The sequence below is a fragment of the Lissotriton vulgaris genome, chromosome 5 (genome assembly GCF_964263255.1).
Source record: "Lissotriton vulgaris chromosome 5, aLisVul1.2, whole genome shotgun sequence".
Lineage (NCBI taxonomy): Eukaryota > Metazoa > Chordata > Amphibia > Caudata > Salamandridae > Lissotriton > Lissotriton vulgaris.
The window spans coordinates 355295027-355316965 of NC_141693.1; the positions used below are offsets into that span (position 1 = coordinate 355295027).

General features: G+C 45.0%; 1 protein-coding gene across 28 annotated transcripts in view; it reads right to left on the bottom strand.

The window, feature by feature from the left end:
• The window catches only part of EIF4G3 (eukaryotic translation initiation factor 4 gamma 3), a 1432461-nt gene that overhangs the window by 1087545 nt on the left and 322977 nt on the right, over nt 1-21939 (bottom strand). For all 28 annotated transcript variants that reach the window (XM_086921648.1, XM_086921654.1, XM_086921652.1 and 25 more), the window contains one exon: nt 20778-20867. In XM_086921648.1, coding sequence (XP_086777774.1) covers nt 20778-20867 — 90 coding nt within the window. The remainder of the gene's footprint in view (nt 1-20777; nt 20868-21939) is intronic.

Genomic DNA, 21939 nt, shown 5'->3' on the forward strand with positions numbered 1-21939 from the left:
CGATCCTTCTCCCCACCAGATCCATCCTCTTGCTCTCCTTATCCGGCGGTGGGCCAGAGGTAGTAGATACGCTCGCCCTCTTCCTAGCTGTGGCCGTGATAATGGAGTCAGCGGAGACATCGCCTCGAATGTAGGCCGGGTCCTTCGAGGAGTGTTTGTATTTTTTCTCTGTTCTGGGAGTTACCACCTTGCATGTTGCGGGCTCTTTGAACGCTTCCTTTCCCTGCACCAAGACGCTCTCGAGCATTGGGAGGAACTGGCTTCTTGTTTGCGTTGGGAGCAATGTCTCTAGCAGGAAGTCTGCTTTCTGCTTTTCTTCGTCGAGCTTTAACTTGAATGCAGTCGAGGCAGATTGTATCGCCGAGTTGTATGCCCCGATGTCGTCTGGCGGCGAGGGTCTCGAGGGGTATGAGTCGACCGCCTCCTCCGGGCTCTCGGTGTCGACGTCTAGGTAATCCTCCTCACGTGGGTCAGAGGTGACCGACTCGGCGTCCACCCTACTGCCCTCTTCGTCCTCGTAGCTGTAATCCTCGTAGGGATTTTCTTCAGCTTCCCGGTCGTCGACCATCTCGTCGCTAGGCACATGGTCGTCGACATGTTCCTCTTCCTCCTCGACCAGATCTAGCACGGCGTGCTTGGTCTTGTGTGGAATCGTGAAGGCACTCATCTCGGCGGCGACCTCCTTTCTCCGCTGCAAGAGGCTTGCCATCTCGGCTTCCAGCCGACGTCTTTTCCTTTCCACCTCGGCCGCGTTTTCGGCTTCGGAACGTTCGGCTCCTCTCTTCGGCGCCTGGTTCGGCGTCGAGATTTTCGGCGTCAACGGCTTGGACGTCGAACTGGCTTTTGGGTCCTTGGACGTTGCAGAGGCTTTAGGGTCTTTCTCCCTCGACGTCGATCGGTCCCTTTCGGCGACGATCTTCGACGCTTTCTGCTGGTCAACAGCCTTCGGCGCCATGGACTCCTTCCCCGAGGATCCGCTGGGCCTGCTCGTGGTCGCGGACGGCAGATGTCGCTGCGTCGACGCCTTCGGGCTCTTGGCCTCGTGCTTTCGAGACTCAGTCTCTCGTGTTCTTGTGGGACGTCGAGTCTCCTACCTTATCAGGTGTCTTCTTGTAATCTGTCTCTACGACCGTGTAGCCGTCGTCTTCGGCGGCAGCGTTGTCCTCCTCCTCTGAGGACATCCCCAGCTCGTACAGCGATGGCGTCGGGGATTTTCCTCCGAGGGCGGCGTGTGCTACCCTCTGTCTCTTCCTCACATGGAGGGTCTGCTGGGCGAAGACGGCGCAGGCGTTGCAGTCCTCGCTTCTGTGTTCTACCGGTAGGCAGAGGTTGCAAACCGGGTGCTGATCTTTCTGTGCGTACTTGTGTCTGCAGTTCGGGCAGAACTTGAACGGCGTGTTGTCCATCCTCGTGCGTTCAGGCCTCCCTAAGCGCGTGGGCGTCGACTATCATCGAAGTTCGAGGTTTTCACCTTCTTTCCTCTTCGTCAATGTTTTGTGAAGTCTTCTTTAGTCTTCTTCTTCCAATATCTCCTCCAACTTCCACTCTTTTCAGTACTTTCTCCAAAAATGTCTGGAGCCCAACGGGAACGATCCAGACCCGACCGCGGAAAAAAGAATCTGAAGATGGCGCCCAAGAGTGGGAGCTTCCGCAGGAAGCATGCCGACGTCACCGGAAATGCACCCGAGGAGGTGTGACGCCGACGCCCACAAGGGCTACAAAAAAAAAAAAAAAAAAGAAGAAGAAAAGACTACGAATCCGGACCCAACCACAAGACCGCGGAATATGCACAGCATAGTGAATCCAGAAAGATTCACGCTGCAAAACTATAGTCATGATCCTTAAGAAGGGGAAGCCGTGCGGGGCCTGTGCCGGATATAGGCCAATCTCTCTCCTCACCATTGAAACTAAAGTGCTGGCCATGGAGTTGGTCAACTACATAATGCAGGTGGTAGACAAGACAACTTGCGAAGACTGGTCGGTTGTCTGACTTGGTGTGACCAAATTGAGAAGCCAGCTATTTTGCAATCGCTGGATACCAAAGAGGCATTCTAACTCAGTGGAGTGGTCCTGTTTGATGGCACTGCTCCCAAAAATATGGGGATAGACCCCTTCTTCCTGGCCTGGGTGAGGTTGCTATACACAGACCCCACTGCAAGAGTTAAGGCAAATTGGGTTCTCTCCAAAGAATTCCAACTTGGAAGAGGCGCCAGGCAGGTATGTCCGTTGTCCCCTCTCCTCTTTGCGTTGGTGATCGACCCCTTAGCCTGCTGGCTACAGAAGGACGCACTGTTGAGGGGCATTTGATGGGACGGGGATGGAAGGATGTGGTCTCCCTCCATGTGGATGAAGCTCTGCTGTACCTGGCTGATACAGAACACGCCATTCCACGAGTGCTGGAAATGATGAAGGTATTCGGCTCTTACTCTGGGATCCATATAAACTGGCACAAATCCACTGCATTCACTCTGACAGAGGGGACAGCAGAGAGGAGTTGCAATCACCCTATGAAGAGGAAACCTATAGGTTTCCAGTGACTGGGAATTTGCAAAACCCAAGATCGAGAGTTGTTCCACAGAGAAAAATCTAGATAAAATCCTGGAGTCATATAGAGCTGATGCAGCCCGCTGGCAGGCACCCCAGGTCTCCCCAATGAGCAAAGCAGCCCTTTAAAAAATGATATTTGTCAAAGTTCCTTTATGTGCTGCAAAATACACCATTTTAAATCCCAGACACCTTCATTTGGGAGGTGGCGGATGTGACACGAAGTCTGCTGTGGGATGGGGGACTACAGAGGATATCATGGTCGTCCCTCACTACAAAGTTCCTGGAGGGTGGAACTGCTCTACCAGACCTGAAGCTGTATTACTGGGCATCGCAGCTACAAGTTATTAATGACTAGGCATTTGCCTCCCAGCAGGAGCCGTAATACATGCTGATAGAAGAGCTATGGACCCAGAGGGATATGTAGGCCGCCTCTACACTGAGCAGGGATTGTAGGCCCTGTCTACCTCTTATTGCGGTGGTGGTCAGGGTATGGTACAAAGCATCCCAGGCCCTAGGCTGGAAAGGCAAATTGACTTTGGAAACCCTGCTGCGTGATTCTGAGCTTCTGAAGAAATTGCGGGCCCTACAAAATGGGACCACTTGGGATATCAAAAGTAGGAGATGTCTGGAGGGGGACTGATAGGATTCCCTTCTTGGAACTGCAGGAACAATATGAGCTGACAAGGAGCCAGTATCTAAGGTACCAACAATTACATTTTCTCCTGCAAGAGTATATGGAGATACTACGCGAGGCACCGGAGGAGACCCCATTGGAATTCAGAGTCTTGGGGGCTCCCGTGACAAGTCATGCAGTGTCCCGTCTGTACTCCTAACTGGGAGCCTTCCTTCCCTAGAGGGACTCATGGATAAATGGGAGTGCAACCTGGGCACGTTGGTAGGCAATGACTGGTGGGGGTGGTACTTTGCTAACCTCGGGAGGAGGCCATTAGAACTGGCTTCCGCCTAATCCAACAAAACATTCTGAATAGACCTCATTATACAAGAATCAGATTGTTCTGCATATGATAATGAGGTCTACAAATCCCTCCACAACATCGGATCCAAATACCTCAATGAGAGAATATCCTACCACGTACCCAAGAGGAACCTCCGCCACGCCGACCTCGCCCTGGCAGAGGTCCCCAGCATCCGCAGAAACAGAACCAGTGGGAGAGCTTTCTCCTACATCCAAGCCAAAACCTGGAACGAGCTACCTGTTAACATCAGATGCTCCCCGACCTTGCACACGTTCAGGAAGGACCTCAAGACCTGGCTCTTCGACTTATATGCTATATTAATTTCTGCTGAAAAAATATTGTGCGTCTCATTCAGTAAACGCGGCATGAAACTCCTGATCAAAACATGTGTCATATATGCAAGTTACCCATTTAAAAACACCATCCAGTGGTTCCTCAGGTGCACAGAATCTTTCTGCATGAAAAAAAGAGGCAAGGCAATCAATAATTCAATTACAATTAAAATAATGATTGGAAAAGGAATAGAATAATAGTAAGATCAAGAATACTTTCGCCCAGAAAACAATCCTTTCGCGTCAAATTCATTTGAGTTAATCAAATTGGAAGTGTAATGCACTAAGTGCACCTTGGTAAAGACTATAGTCAAATTAGACCTTCTACAAAGAGTGACCTAGGATAAAATGTCTATTTAGTGAACCTTTAGGATATCTATGAGTATACTTGTGAAGTAAATTTCGAGACACAGATAGGGTTGAGCCAGTGGAGGTTTCGCAGGTGTTGGGTGATGTATTCATGTCGTGGGATGCCGAGGACGAGTCTGACCACTGTGTTCTGAATGGTTTGGAGTTTGAGGAGCAGGAATTTGTTGATTCCAGCGTAGAGGACGCTCCGGTAGTCAAGTCTGCTTGTAATGAGTGTGTGGGTGTCTGTCTTTTTGGATTCGGGGGGGGATCCATTTGAAGGTCTTGCGAAGGATGTGGAGGGTGTTGAAGTAGGTGGAGGCGACGGCGTTAATCTGTCGGGTCATGGTGAGGGAGTAGTCTAGTATGATGCCGAGGTTTCGGCCATGGTCTGTGGGAGTGGGGGGAGTTTCCGAGGGCGATGGGCAACCAGGTGAAGTCCCATGTTGCAGGGGAGGGTCGGAGGATGAGGACTTCTGTCTTCTCCGAGTTATCCCATTGAAACCACAGTGATAGAAAGATAGACTATTACCTAGGAGGTTGAATCCACTATTTGTTCCCTTGCTGCAAGATTCACACGAGGAACAGCTGTAGGCACATTAAACTTCTTGCAGTTCTGTACAGCTGTGCTCATGGAGAAATGAAAAAGGGGGTCACAGAGTCATAAGCTCCCCAATCCGATTTGAGATAGCAGTGTGTGTGTCGTACTTTTTCATATGAAAAAGATTTGGACCAAAAGTGGACAATCTGTACGCTAGACTTGGAAGCCTATCAAGTGTCAACAGTAGCTCTAATGTGTCCTCGATTGAGGAGGCAAGTCCTAGTGAGAGGAATTTGGAGGGTGCCTAACATAACACTTCCTCCACATTTTTAGAAGTTCTGAGATGCAAAATTGGCAACAATCAACAAAGGCTCAATACAAGACAAGAAGGGGTGGATGGAGAAAAAAGATCCAGTGCTGACCAGAAACCGGAGGAAGAGAATAAACAAATAGAGCTGGCAGAATGGGTGATTATTGATAAAAACATGAGGCCAAAGGAGAATTTAGTTATTAACCTGTCAGACTGTACCCTGAATGATCTGTTCTAAATAAAAGGGTAGGGGGTTTGCCCTGCGAATCATGGCATCTTTTCAGACCTTCATTTTGATGTTTTTAAGTTTGTGTGTAAGGCCTAATTAAAATGTCATTTTCACCCGATTGAATTTCATAAGACACAACCTGAGTGTGGACCTACTTTATCAGACTTATCTGTTGCACAGCTAAAAGACATCTCTGTGTTACTATCAATCAACTATGATGAAGCAGTGTCGATAGGTTGGCAAATGATCTTGAGATACAACTACATCTTGCACTACTCAACATCTTTTGGAGGAGGTTGTCTATTTCTATCACACACTATCTATACTACCAACGTTTTGCTATTAGTTCAGGCCAATTATTTGTTTGTGCGGTGCAAACCTAGAACACGATGCAGTTAAATTTAATTGGCGTCATCCCACTAGGTATATATTCAGGAACACGCTGTGCAACTGCACTTTTTGCTCATATTTTTCTGTCTGGCTGTCATACAGGAGATAAACTACAGGAAGTATAGAGAAACAACGGTTATGTTCTAGTCCTCTCAAGAGGGAAGGTGCAACATTAGATGTCACTTTCCTCAACCACCACGTTCGTGTCTAGTAGCGGGAGAGGACAACAACGCTATTCAACATCACTTCTGGGAGTTTGCGGTCCAGTATTCAAGAGAGAGATAGGCAAGATGCTATACGTTAGGGTGTATACTTCCTGAATTTGGTTCCATCCTATGGGCGGCAACACCTTACCCTTGGTGTGTGAGGCAGGCCGTTTCAGTTTTAAAATCTGAAGCTGTGAACGCTCCTTTTGACCAATAGGTACTAATAGCAGTATCTGGTACGGTAACGGACGTGCGATGTTGGCATGGGTCAAATGAGTATTAGTATTAAGTTTAGAATTTACTTCCAGCTGGGGCGGCGCTTATATATCAAGTGACATGGGTCTGGGGCATGGTCATGAGTGTCATGAGTGTTTGATATGGTACAGACTTACAGTTAAATCTGAATATTTGGAATTTGGTATTGTTACGAGCGCCTGGCATGTGAAGGACTTAACATGTATAACCTTGACAATGTAAACTTAACCCCTATTGTGGGGTGGATTTCACGTGGTAACGCACATGAAGTCCTGGTCACTTTTGGAACCTGTGTTTTTTGGTCTTTTTTTAATGAAAAGAATAGTGTAGAGAATGGCCACACTTGGTCCATATCTTTTGCATAAGAAAAACTATGACACATCTTGCCATCTCAAATTGGATTGGGACGCGTCTGACCCAATGACCCCCCTTTTAATTTTTGCCTTTGCACAGCTAATCAGAACTACAAGAAGTTTGATGTGCCTACAGCTGTTATTTGTGTGAACCTTACCACAAAGGAACACATAATGAATTCAACCTCCTAGGTAATAGAGTCTACCTTTCTATCACTGTGGGTTCTGGTTAGATACCGGTTTTCCCACAATTCAATAGCAACATGATCGGCTCATAAAAGCAGGTCCCAGCCGTATCTGTGGCTCGAAATTGGAAACTTCACAAGTATACTCCTGGATATCCTAAAGGTTCACTAAATAAATATTTTATCTTTGGTCACTCTTTGAAGAAGATCTAATTTGACCATAGTCTGTACCAAGATGCATTTAGTGCATTACCCTTCCAATTTGATTAACTCAAATGAAAAGGTTATAGTTTTCTGGGAGACAGTATTATTATTGATCTTATGAATGCTCTATACCTTCCCTGATCATCATTTTAATTATAATTGACTTAAGGATTGCCTCTCTTTTTCATGCAGAAACATTCTGTGCGCCTGAGAAAACCACTGGACCCCTTATAGCATCATCCGGATCCCAGGTAGTACGAAACCTGACAGAATTACGCACCCAAGAAAGGTTACTCCTCCTGGTCCAGGTGTGGCTCATAATAGCGTCTATGGATGATGTAGTAGAGGCGTTGGCCTAAGTGCAGGAGGAATTAGCTGCCTCTAGGTTAGAAACAGCAGCATTAAGGGGCAGGGTTGACCAATTAACCTGAAACCCTTTTGATGTTTCAGTCACTAGTAATCCCCAAATTCAAGTAATAGTCCTCCCCCCACCATTCCTTTAGCCAGCCCCAAAAGGTATTCCGGTGATCCCCTAAAAATACAAGTTTTTCTGACACAAATTAGCTTCACTTTTCCTGTAAACCCTCGTCTTTCCCCATTAATCATTCCAGAGTCGCTTTCGCCATTTCATATTTGGTCGGAGATGCAGCAAATTGGGCTGTTCCCTTGGTTAGAAACAATGACCCCATGTTGTCTGATTGGGAGGCTTTTAGGGCTGTGTTTGAAAGATTGTTTGACAGAAGGACTACTACCTTTAGCGCAGACAGAGAATTGTTTGAAGTCAGGCAAGGGAGACATGATCTGGTTTCTTATCTCACGTCTTTTAACAGATTGGTGGCTGAAACTGCATGGCCAGAAGAAAAGAGAATGTCCCTCTTCTATCAAGGCCTACGGGATGATCTGAAAGATGTGATAGCTCAAATTGACCCTCAGCCCGTGACCTGTGCTATTTTAGTTAATTTGACCTTACGACTAGATGGTAGCATGGCAGAGAGAGGGGGTGAAAAGCATAGAGGGGATAGGTCTTTCTACAGATCAGATAAAAATCCTAGAAAGGAGATTCCAAGTAGTGATCCTACAAGTGAACCTATGAAGATAGGAGCAATCAGGGCACCTCTCTCAAGAACAGAGAGGGAGAGCAGTCGCACACAGGGATTGTGTATGTATTGCGGCAAGAAAGGGCATTTTGTCCGTGAATGTCCATCCAAGCCTAAGACACAGGGCTTTTCTTATAGAAATAAGGCGGCGGCAGTTACAGTTGTAGGCACAGAATCCAGTGAATTATCACCGGAACACGAGATACAGACCGAGGACAAGGAGTGGAAGATTCCGTCTTTATCGACTAATCGAGTGAAAGACACAGAAGCACACATTGTTTTGGAAGTGGGTTTGGGATTCAACCACCAAGTGCATCAGGTCTTCGCAATGTTGGATTCTGGAGCAACGGGTAATTTCATTGACAGTGGGCTAGTAAAACACTTAGCAGTTGGTAGCATTTCATGTGAGATTCCAGAGGAGGTTTTAGCGGTGGATGGTAAACCAATAAAATCAGGTCTCCTTACGGAAAAAAACGAAATCCTTACGCTATCTATTGATGATGGTAAGAAACAACACGTGGAAGAAATAGCTCTTAACATTATTGATGAACCTCAGTATGAGGTAACACTGGGTATGCCTTGGTTCTGACACCACAACCGCACGATAGACTGGAAGAATAAGACAGTGCAGTTTTTGTCTCAGGAATGTGTAGTACACTGTGTACAAGGACATACCTCTCAAGCCATAGCTCTGACGTATCCTTTTTGTATTGCTACCGCAGCAGAGAAGGAAGTAGTTTTGCGACTCGAGTATGCTCAGTTTGAGGATGTGTTCAGCAAGACTAAGGCAGAACAGCTTCCGCCTCACAGACATTATGATTGACGGATTGATCTGATTGAAGGGGCCCACATTCCGGCACGTAGAGTGTATGCTTTGTCCGAGTCTGAAACCCGACATCTCAGAGACTACTTAGACCATTTCCTGAAGATAGGATTTATCAGGCCCTCCTGTTCTCCCGCAGCCTCGCCTCTGTTCTTCATAGCGAAATCTAGTGGCGAGTTAAGAGCTTGTTGCGATTATAGGATGTTGAATAAAAACACCATTCGTAATCGGTATCCTTTACCTCTTATCACTGTGTTATTGGATCAGGTGAGAGAAGCAACAATCTACACCATATTAGACCTAAGAGTGGCTTATCACTTGGTCCGCATCAGAGAGGGTGATGAGTGGAAGACGGCTTTCAAGGCGCGTTACGGTCTGTTTGAATATACTGTAATGCGGTTTGGACTGTGCAAAGCCCCAGCGGCATTTCAGTATTTCCTGAACGACGTTTTGAAAGAGTACGCAGATCACTAGGTGGTCGTGTGCATTGACGATATGGAATATGCTACTTACCAGTATGCATCTGTTCTTGGCATAGAGGGCTGCAGAGTGGTACATTTATGAATAGATCGCCATCTGGTGTTGGGCTCGGATGATTGCACTTGTTTTTCTCTTGGAGAAGTCTTTTGTCGTCACGAGACCGATGACTCCTCCCTTGGGTGCTAGTGCGCATGGGCTCCATCCTTAGATTGTTTTGCCATGGTAGGGTTAGATGGAGTAGTATAATAGAATACAAGAAGAGATGCCCATGTAAGTGTATCTATATAAGATAGTGTTGGAACAGACACAGGTTCCTGGGAAGGCAGGGAGGGCATGTACCACTCTGCAGCCCTCTATGCCAAGAACAGATGCATACTGGTAAGTAGCATATTCCGTTCGAGGCATATGGGCTGCAGATGGTACATTTATGAATAGACTATACAGCAGTTACTTCCCTAGCGGTGGTCACCAGTGTCTGTTGCAACAGTTTGAAATAAAGTTTTTAGTACAGCCTGGCCCACTCTAGCCTGTTGTGTTGCCTGCACATCAACACAGTAGTGTTTTGTGAAGGTATGCGGTGTAATCCAAGTTGCTGCTTTGCATATGTCATCTAGGGGAATGTTTCCTAAGAATGCCATAGATGCCCCTAGTTTACGTGTAGAATGAGCTCTAGGAGGAACAGTTAATGTCCTCTTTGCTTTTATGTAACATATTTGTATACATTTTACAATCCACCTGGCAATGCCTGCTTTAGAGATAGGATTGCCCTTATGTGTTGGGGAAAACGCTACAAATAGTGGTTTGGTTTTTCTGAAAGTTTGTGTTCTTTCTATGTAATACAATATTGCCCTTTTGACATCTAATGTATGTAGGGCCCTTTCTGCTACCGTCTGTGGTTTTGGAAAGAAGACTGGTAGTTCCACTGGTTGATTGCAGCCATTCTTCCAAAGATGGGGACAACCAGAGATAGATCTCTTTGCCACTCATCAGAACACAAAATGCCAAAGCTTTGCATCCAGGTACCCACACCACCTGTCGCAGGGCAATGCGTTATGGATAAATTGGTCCAACAAATTTGCAGACGCTTTTGACCCTCTCCCACTAATTCCATTAGTGGTTCGAAAACTGCAAAAACATTCAATGACCATGATACTAGTAGCACCCACGTGGGCACGACAGCCGTGGTTCACCACGCTCCTGCAACTCTCACAGGTGCCACATCAAAAGTTAAGAATATTACGCATGCACCTTACACAGAACCATGGAGAAATAATGCACCCAGATCCCAAACAATTGAACCTAGCGATCTGGCTCCTGAGGTCATAGAATTTGGATACTTAAATTTACCTCCAAACTGTATTGAAATCATTAAGCAAGCAAGACGTCCTACCACCAGAGCATGCTATGCAGCAAAGTGGAAAAGGTTTGCTGTATACTGTAACAGTAACAACATCAACCCTCTGGACGCATCCACAAAAAATATTATTTGCTACTTACTACACTTACAGCAATGTAACCTTGCTTACACCTCCATTAGAGTACATCTTGCAGCTATAGCAGCGTACCTGCAAAACAGGCAACATCTATCCCTGTTTAGAGTGCCAGCAATAAAAGCCTTCATGGAAGGCCTCAAAAGAGTCATTCCACCAAGACTACCGCCTTCCCCAGTCTGGAATCTCAACATAGTACTCACCAGACTAATGGGACCACCTTTTGAACCTATGCATAGGTGTGAAATACAATTCCTTACATGGAAGGTGGCCTTTCTTATAGCCATTACCTCCCTCAGAAGAGTGAGTGAATTACAGGCATTCACAATACAAGAACCATTCCTACAGTTACACCAGAATAAAGTGGTTCTTAGAACAAACCCAAAATTCTTGCCTAAAGTAATTTCAGCATTCCACATCAATCAACCAGTGGAACTACCAGTCTTCTTTCCAAAACCACAGACGGTAGCAGAAAGGGCCCTACATACATTAGATGTCAAAAGGGCAATATTGTATTACATAGAAAGAACACATACTTTCAGAAAAACCAAACAACTATTTGTAGCGTTTTCCCCAACACATAAGGGCAATCCTATCTTTAAAGCAGGCATTGAAAAACTTACAGTGGCTGAAAAGAACTATACCATTGCGGAATAAGAACTGTTATCCATCAAGAGGGCTTTTCAGGAATGGCGTCAATATTTATGAGGGGCCCGTTACCCCATCACTGTGTATTCAGATCACCGAAATGAAATGAAATGAAATGAAATGAAATGAAATGAAAGCAGGATTTGTATAGCGCATGGCTGCCCTTGAGCGTCCCAGCGCTGAGATTGCAGCTATCACTGAGGTAAGGAAAAGAAAGGGGAGTAGAGAAAAAGTACATGAAGTACATGAAGACCGCAAGGCATCTCACACAGAGACAAATGAGATGGACTCTGTTCTTTGTGGAATATGACTTTGGTATCACCTTCAGACCTGGGGCAGACAACCTCAAGGCAGATTGCTTATCTCGACAGGAGTCCATTGCAGGGCCTCTCAACAGCTTACCTCAAGCAATCATCAACCCTTCAAAAGTCATCTGTGTTTTGAGGGTGGATCAATTTCTGAAAGAGGTAAAGAGGAACAAGTCTACTGAATGGTGGGAGAGATGGGCAAAAGAGTCTGTTTTGCGTAGCATCCAACAGGGGCTGCCTTTTTGGAACTACAAATTGTATCTTCACTCAAAAGCACTACAGAAAAAGGCATATGAGTGATGTCATGTATCTCCTTTGGCAGGACACCCAGGAATCCTAAAAACGACAGTTGGTTTAGAGACATTTCTGGTGGTGTACGCTGGTTAAAGATGTTAGAGCATGGGTTGAACAGTGTGAAGAATGTGCAAGAGGGAAAGGTGAGAGCACACGAAAAAAGGAATGCTGATGCCTATGTCGACTCCTCATCATCCTTGGATGAATATCAGTCTGGATTTCAACACAGGGTTGCCTATGGATCAGGGATGTTCGGTCATTCTAGTGGTGGTGGATAGCCTGACGTTCGTCATCAGACAGCATGGTTTGCCCAAAGTGATTGTGTCCGACTGAGGGCCTCAGTTCATTGCAAATTTCTGGAAAAAATGGTGTAAAGCTCTGTAGATGGAATCGGCAGTCTCAACAAGTTTCCATCCGCAAACAGACGGTCAGACAGAGAGACTAAATCAGACCCTGTAAAAATATTTGAGGTGTTATGCCAAAGAGGCGCAAGACTCATGGGTGTCTCTGTTGTGGATGGTTGAATTATCCTACAATAATGCTGTACACTGTTCTTTAAGGGTATCTCAGTTTGAGGCCAACTACAGGTACTGTGCCAGGACCCAGCAGATTTATCTCCCAGGGGAAATCGCAAATCAACCTTCAGTTCAGGCCTACATTAAGTCATTACACTCTATCCAGAAAAAGGCAAGACAACACCTGTTGGTGGCTAAAAGGGTGTACAAGAAGTGGGAAGGCAGGCACCGGATGGAAGGACCACGCTATCAGGTTGGTGATCGGGTTTGGCTTTCCACAAAGAACATAAAATTAAAACTACGCAGCGTGTTCCATCCTAGGTACATCGGCCTGTATGCTGTGGTGAAGCAGGTGAATCCAGTGGCTTACAAACAGACTGCCAGGCAGCCTTCGCATACATCCTGTGTTCCATTGTAACCTACTGAAGCCGGCGATGGGGGCTCCGAGGCAGGCTGTTCCTTCGGTTGTTTGTGAAGGTGGTTTGGAGTATGAGGTCCGGAAGGTTCTGGACTCAGGGGATCGACGTGGAGTGTTGTGGTATCTTATATCATGGAAGGGGTACCCCTCAGAGGACGATACGTGAGAGCCCGAGACCAATGTTCACGCCCCTGCCGCGGTATGAGCGTTTCACCGCAGGTGTCCGGATAAGCCTGGATTCTAGGAGGCACATTTGAGGAGGGCCTACTGTCAGGAGTACGTATCCAGGAGCGCCTACCTAACACAAGAACTACAAATCCCAGGAGGCATGAGTTGGAGGTGGAGTCAGCGTCTACAAGATGTCGCAGTGTGCACCAGTTAGTGTGCCTAATTCTGGATGTTGGCATTTTTGGTTTGTTTTGTGTTTTCCATTCAGCAGCTGGAGTGTGGTGTGCCTTGAATGCAGAAGTGACTAGCTCGCCAAGTTAGTGTTCCGCGGCTCGAAAGAAGTCAAAGGATTAAGAGGCTTCGCATCGGAGGGGTTAGTCCTCAAAAGCAGCATTAGTAGTTGGCGATTTCACCGGACGGTGAATGCGCGCCTACAAAACTATCGAAATAACATTTGGGGTTGCTGTGAAGGCAGCAGACTTTGGATAACATTCTGAATTCCCCCAGTCTGCTAAATTAATTAGTATCGCAGTGATGTAACCGCATTCTTTCAAGTACGGTAGGGAGAGACCTTGGGATCACAGCGTGTTTCTAACGCTGTATTTGGTTCGTTACTTTCTTCAATCTTTCCGAGACATTCACAAAGTCCCCTTGGAGGTTCGGAGGGATTTTGACCATTATTTTTTGATAACAAGACTGCATATTTTTCATATATATTTTTGGAAGTCCTTTATCAGAACCGGTGAGCAGAATCCCTTAAGTAAAGAAACATGAGGGAGTGTGGGTGCTGTAAGAATGGAAGCGAGCCAATTATAATTGTATGCTTTGTTTTTTGGTGTAGGTTTCATTCACCAAACCAGGATTGGTTGTTATTATTTGGAGAGATGCACGGATGTGCAAGCCAATAGTGAATAAGGTAGTTATGGGCTTTAGTGAGACCTTACAGAGAGTAGTCATATATGTGTTTTGATCTCTGTTTTGTTTTATAGGTTCTCATCCCTGCTGTTCCCTACCTACCCTTCCCTCACTTGATCACCTTAACGCTCTGTGTTTTATATTCAGAGATTGGGGATGTCAAGGGGTGGACCCCTTATAGCATCATCCGGATCCCGAGGAGTACGAAACCTGAAAAAACGCCCTAGGACAAACAGACTTTAAAGCCAACACCTCCTGACCTTCCTGATACCCAGCCACCATAGCTTTCGGGTCGTACCATTTTTTCCTCAGCGTTTGGCAGGCCTGAAGGTTTTCCTTTGCCTGACTCATGTACTGCGCCATAAACGTTCTAGGATCAATCACAGAGTTCACCACATCTTTCTGTGGAGACTGTGAGGTTCCTTCCTAACCTTTTCTAACTAAGATCAGTGGACCCCGCACCGGGTGTCATAGAAGCCCAAAGGGACTGAACCCTATCCTCTTCTTCAGTAAGCAAACAAGAGGCATAGGCAGGAGAATATTCGCTAATTAGGTTTCTGGCCACTCTCCCCCGCCGGGTCGAAACTTAACATATTTTGAACTAACAATATTGTCTATTTTTGCCAAAAGATACCTTGAATATATGAAATGTTTAACAAACGGGGCATTTTGAAATAAGTTTATAGATGTTATGGGTCTTTTTCTTCTTTTCTTCCTTTTACGCATGAGCACTTTCTATTGAACACATTTTTATGGTTTTTGGAGCAACCAATGTATGAATATAGTGGATGTATAGCACTAATATAAATTGATAACGATGTTTTGGATTAACTATTGCATGCTATAATTATTGTTCAACTCATTTGTTCTCTCCCTGTTATTTATCTCTTTGAAGTTTGATTCAGACCAGTTGAATTGTCCTATCCTTTCTGTTCGTAAGGACCATTGTTTTTGGTATTATTATGGAGTCTGAGCAACAGGCCAATTAAACCCCTTCTGGACATGAATCTCAGTGGTAAACGTGTTCACACAGTCCAGGGTTGGGAGGTGGTAGGGAAATGGGAGGTGTGTATACGGATTAGTAAACACGGACTCAACCATAAATGCTCGCAACAGCAGCACGTCAATGTTCAGCCAAATACTCCCTTTTATGGAAAAAGAGAATTATTTTATGTCTACTGGCACAAAGGAAAAATATGAAATTCACAAACACAATCCCCCTTGAAGTCAGGGCTTTAGTATTTCAATTGCAATTCTCGGGTCCACTCCCTCCTCGCGTTCCCGATTGTGGTTATTCCCCATTTACTGTTGACAACATCCAGGGAATTACATATTAGCAGTCGGTGTCAAGAGTCCACTCTGACTTAAATTCAAGTCAAGAGTGTTCTAGCGCCACAGTGCTCTCAGAAGTGAGTTCACCCGAGGCCGACAGGCCCCAAACAGGTCTTAAACAATCCAGTAGGAGTGCAGCGTGCAGAGTCCTGGAGTGTGCTCCGTCAGCAGGCACTCACAGCGGCTCCGGTCTCTAGAAGGTTAGTCAGCTGCATATGGACTCAGTGGCTGCACTCGGCATGTGAAGGCGTTCTCTCGCTCATGGTTGTGCTCTTGCAGCAATTGGAGGATTCTTGCACTCCTCCACCAATTTTCACCACAAACTGCAAGTAGGTTGAAACCAATAACATTGTCATCCTAGCAAAGCAAACCTTTTGTTTGTGTCATTGTTAGATAAGATGCTTTCTTGCAAAGCACGTTTATCCCCATTTTTAGCATAATAAATTACAAACAATCCCATGAATATTAACTACATTTCTGCTATTTTATCTTCTCGTACTAGGAAATACACAAACCTTGGGTACCTTAAGTATGTTTGTAAAAAATGTATGCAATTTTGGGCTCGATGCCTTAGTGGGGAAAAAAAAGCGACGAAGGCCTAAGCCAAAGTGCTCCAAACATAAAAAAATAAAACGCTCAGCACTGGGGTGGGAAGCATAATCTCTTCTGAAATTCACATGTGCATGCATAAATTAGCAGTTTCAGACCTCTGAGGTGGTTACGAAAAGAGGTTTTTGAAATTTCTATTTCACTGTGCTACCCATTTTAAATGCTAAATACAAACAAATGGGATGCTAATCTTACGGTTCACAGACGACCTGGATTGGCATATCAGGCTGGACTGTTCCTATTGGAGCATGCAGAAGGCTGATTTCCATATAGTGGAGTCTAATCTGCGGTGGCATGATGGGCAAAGAACTGATGGGTGGAAAGCTATCCTGAGCTACTGCGAGTGGTTAGACTAACTGCAATCATTCCTCCCATCGTTAATTGTGGGTTTGATACAACTTCCATAGCAAATTATTATTCACACATTCGTTTTTTTGTTATTGGGTTTACTGATAACTATTGCTGCAATACATTTATCATTTATTGAAACATTGGCTAGAAAAATCAGTGTTGCCCCCTTTTTTTCCTTGTAGGATGTGCTTCCAATGTGAAACAAGTATGCTTCGCACTATCAGTCTCGTTATTGCTTCCTTTGATACTTGGAGGATCATGCTTTGTACCAAAAAGTACTGCTCAGTCTTCTTTAGTGGCTTTGTCTCTTGTATGTGGTTAATGAGAAGTATTTTGGCTCTGCTTTGTATATCAGTCCAGGGATGTCTGACGACAAGAGCTAGTCATAGGTTAAGGCTGCACATGGGAGTAGGGTCTGATCGGGCAGAAATTCTAGCACACAAATATGTTATGCAGGTTTGCAGAGTGCACTATCACCCAAAAGGGTATCCTGGCGCTGAACAGGTGATTCTAGCCAAACCTAGGGCCAGTGGGACAACTCTAAAAGCCAGGTATTCAGATTCTTGCAGAATTGAAGAAGTGAGCAGGAGGCTCTTATGTGTAGAGGCAGGTCATCTTAGGATAATGTACAAAAAAGCTCTGCTGACGGATTAAGGTTTTCCATAAGAGTGTGCAAAGTAGGATTCCGGCCGAGCAGAGTATCTGGAAGGTTTGTGAAAGAAGATGCAAGTGTTGAGGTATGCTGGACTAGAGTTATGTAGTGCCTTAAAGTGTGGGTGCTCATTTGTGTATGGGGAGCCAGTGGAGCTCCTTCATGTATGACGTGAGTGTGGCATGGAAGGCTGGAAGCGAATCAGGCCGCTCAGTTCTGAATAGTCTGCAGCCTTCTATTGAGTGTTTATTCCTTCCGGCTTAAAGGGTGTTCGGATAGTCCATCTTCCTTATGACCAGAGCATGTGTGAAGGCTTTCTAATTGCTGATTGGGAGCCATTCGAAAAAATCTTCCTCAGCCTCTTCAGGGTATGGAAGCATGAGGTGGTGATAGCATGGACTTGGAAGGTAATGTCTAGTTTGCAAAAGATAAGGATCCAGAGTTTATTGGCGTGGTTGGTGGATGTCGGTGCCGGTTCTTGCTCTGCTGGCCAACAGCTGGAACGCCAGAATGAAGTGATGTTCCCGAAGATCACTATTTCGGTCCCGTCAGTATACAGCTTCAGACAGCTGTTTTTCATCCAGTAGGCAATTTCAGTTATGCAGGTATTGAACGTAATAAAGTTACTGGGCGTCTTTGTCAATTAGGAATAGAATGAGCTGTGTCCCATCGGAGTAGGAGAGAAGGTTGAAGTCGTGAGAGTAGATGATGGTGGCTAGAGGGATCATGTATGCGTCCAAGGTGTTGGGCTAACTGACCGGGTCCTTAAAGTCCAGAAGGAACAAATCCAACAAAGTGTGTGTCCTTGGATACAGATGTCACGTAGGTATTGGAGGAGGATGGGGTGAGATACCATATCAAATGCTGTATAGAAATCCAGAAGCATGTGGGCCGCAGTGTCTCCACTGTCCAGATTCATGCGGATGTCTTCCGTTGTGGTAATGAGGGCTGTTTCCAAGTTGTAGCTGGGTCTGAAACCACACAGAGTTGTGTTGAGGAGTTGGTTGTTACTGAGGTATTCAGTTAGGCGTCTATTGATGATTTTCTCGAAGACTTTGGCTGTGAATGGTAGCAGGGGGATCACTCTGTAGGTGGGGGGCTGTTTAAGGGTCCGCGGAGGGTTTCCTCAGCAATGAGAGGACAGTTGTGTGATTCCAAGCATCTGTGAAGGTTGCAGAAGAGGTGGAGGCATTCAGAATGGGTGTAAGCATGGCGCTGATGGGTTGCAGTCCTCTAGATATCTTTAGGGGGGGTGGTGGACCATGGGGCCACTGAGTGAACGTACTTCGTTTTGGTGACGATTTCTTCTGGGGTAATGATTGCTCATGTGGTTAGTACTGGTTCTTTGGATAAGCTCGGGAGGTGTTTGGAGAGGTCTGTTGGGTTCAATTGCAGTATGAAGTTGCTGTAAATGGCAGTGATGTTGTTGTAGACCTCATGCAAGGGGGTGATCAAGTTGGAGACCTCTGCTGATTATATGAAATTCTGTCCTCTTGCAAGGCTTCTTTGAAAACAAGTTTTAGCCGGACACCAGTTGTATCACTTTCTTTGCAGATGAATGATGTGCAATCCAGTGATGTCACTTCCTGTGGAGATGGATTATGGGGAGTCCAGTGATGTCACTTCCTGTGCAGATTGATGATGGGAAATCCAGTCTTTAATTGCACAGAAACTGTGCAAGGGCGTTTTTTGTTTTTGCCTCTCCAGATTACCTTTACATCTTTAGATAGGCCAAGATTTAATATGGCAGACTAAGGTTGCTTGCGTCCATGTGGAATGCTATTCTGCATTATAACGATAGAGTAAGAAAACACGAAATGTTTATCAGCCTGTTGCCTTCTATTACCATCAAGTCTAAATAGCACGTCTGTCAAGACCACTACTAGACTACTAAGATTATTAGGTTTGTTTGGAGTTGTTTATCACTACTAGGATCAGTGGGATTTGTGGAAAAGCATAATCAAATGTTTCTAAACAATCTATTGACTGCATATTCTACTGGAACTAGGGTTGTGAAACCCAAGGTGAGAAGCTTTTGCATTTTTTTGCAGGTACATTTTGCAAAAAGATGTGTGATCTTCCTCAAGTCAAAAGAAATTGTGTCTACCACACCCTCAGCTAGGTCCCATATGCATGATATTTCTTCTAGACTGCTGAGGCTAACTAACTCTACATTTTTCTCCTCTGGTTAGTGTGCTGCTACCATAAGTGTGTTCTTCTAAACAACCCATTAACACATGCCCTGTATTCGCTTCGATGTGACATCTGATATCATGCCTCCTTGTTTAGGTAGATCACCATTGTTGTGTTGTCTGTAAAGTACCTGCAGTACTTTGCCCACCACTTCTTTGTGAAATATGTTCAGGGCTGAGAACACAGCTTTCAGTTCCTACACATCGATGTGCTCAGCTCCTTTCTCCTGTGTATATCAATCTTTGATATTCATATTTCCCAGGTGTGAATCCTACCTATGAGCGATGTGTCTGTTGTGATCATCTGTGTGGGGATCGAGCATTTGAAATATATCTGCCTTTCATCTTTTCTCTTCTTCACTATGCATTTTAATTCCGTCTACAATTTAAGAAACACTTGATTGCTCCAATAACATTGCTCGAGACCACTGGTTGATGAGCCATTCTCAACATCTTCATAATAGCTCTCACTCTTCTGATGTCTGATAAATATGCACCTGTGTGCCTGTGAGTGGTACTGTGACCTGAGAGAAAGTTGGCAGCATTTCCAGCAACCCCAGATGATTTTTCTTTGCTCTCTAATACTGCTGCTCTCTACTGAAGACAGCCTCAACCCAGAAACACGTGTCTAGAGATATACAGCAATGTCTGCACCAACTTTGGTGAAAAACTCCAGCTAATTTTGAAGTAAGTTTGAACTGTGTACTGCATTTACCAGGCTGCAAAGGGGCGAACTGTGCTGGGACTGTGAGGCAGTGTGCTCCCAACCCCCATTCTGATAAATATGAACTTGTCCCCTCAATGCTAGGACCCTTTTTAGAATGGGGAAAGCTCAGGCTTCAAGGAGTCCAAGTCCATCTGCATTGAAAATCTTGGGATGTGTTGATCTATGATTTATCACAGTTAATGAGACCCCTAATGTGAATATTGTCCCTACACATGTTTCACTTATTGTAGGAATGAGTTTGCCAGGTCTATAAAGTCATCTAGATAAGCAAGGACATTTATCTCTTGCTGCTTCAAGTACACTGCTACCATAGCATAATAAAGTGACTGAATTTATATAGCTAATTAGCTCTGATTTAACATAACAGAATCTGCCAGCTCATACAAACATGCTTTCTTTAAGGGGTTAAATAATGTGTTCCAGGATCCCACCAAAAAGCAAACAATCTACTATATATGAACATTAAAGATAATTTCATAATGGAGAACTTTAGACCTTTTTGTAGTTGAAGCAACTTGGGAAACAACATTATCTCACCAACATTTTCGATTCCCTCCTATGTTTATGGTCCTGTCTCTATACCCCATTCCCTATTGGGGGCCATGTGTGTGTAGTATGGGAAGACAGACATATACTCATTAATGCAGATAAAATCACAACAGTGTCACAGACCCATCACAGTTTCTGGCCAGTGACCCTGTGATTAACAATAAAATATCAGTACATCAAGTTACCAAAGAACCCTGAAATTGCATAATATAGACATTGATCATACTTAATGACAAGGCTCTGAAGAAACCACTTTTGACATCTATGAAACTGAGGCATCATTATGCCAAAAGTGGTTCATGATACAAAAGGTAGACAAATTGCTCACTTACTGGAGAACGGTTTTGAGGCTGGGTGCTCATAGTCTGAGGCGCTTGTTGGTACACAAGCGTGGTCGCGTTCTGTCCTGAGCCATAGGGAGTCTAGAGGAGAAGTTTGAGAAAGAGGAAAGTATGATCAACCAGATATCAAATGAATAACAGGATCTGCAACAGCGAGGAAGAGAGTATGGTGCAGCACAACATACGGGAAACTCAATCAGCTAATATACCGAGGCATAGAAGACTGGGCAGAGCTTTCGGATCTGTAATAAATTAACTTCAAATACCACCGACATGGCCCATGATTTTTCTAGAACATTAAGAAAAATATCAATGCGGCATCCACATGATATCAATACACCACAATATTTTATTTCACTTTAACATTTATTTTTTGATTACATTATGTTTAAGTCTAACAAAAAAAATGCGCAAAGCCTTGTTCGAGTCCGGAGAAGAGGATTCAGTATACAGCTCAATTTGAATCTTTCATAACAATGCTGTACACTAGACAGAAAAATGTAAAAATACATTAGCAAAGCCAAAAAAGTCATGCCTACGTAACATATTGGCTGTGTCCTTTTTAGGGCTCACCTGCTGATGCGCTTGCGCATAGCTGGCGAAGCTCTATAGTGGCTTATCCAGAGTTTAACCACTGGCGATTCCATGCAGTGCATGTGCGCTTTTTAGGTCATTGCGCAAGCCTTTAAAAAAGGGCGTGCACAATGCCACCAACCACCTGCCTGCCTGCCTCGCATTACCACATAAAAAGCCAGCCCAGCCTCCCTCCCACAAGCTTCTCAGCGTGCGCTCTGTGCTCTGCATTTCTCCTCCCAGCGCATTTCTCATCCCCTAATTATTCACGGCCGGCCGGACGTACTTCCAGTTTCACGGCCGCCAGGCCGTGTCTCCTTTTATGCTCTCTGATGCTTGTTTTTTTTTTTTTACTTGTTTTAACATGGCAGCTTTCTCGCATTTCTCCTCCCCCCTCCCCACAGCAATGCCAAGAGCTCTTTTTCTACAGTATTCGGACTCTGTCTCTACTTTAATACACACTTTAGCTCCTTCTTCTTATCTCTTTTCCCCTCCCCCTCTCGCCAGCCACATTTCTTTGCTTCCCTCTATACCCCTCCCTCCACCGTCTTTCCTTCTTTTTCTTTCTCTTTCCTCCCAC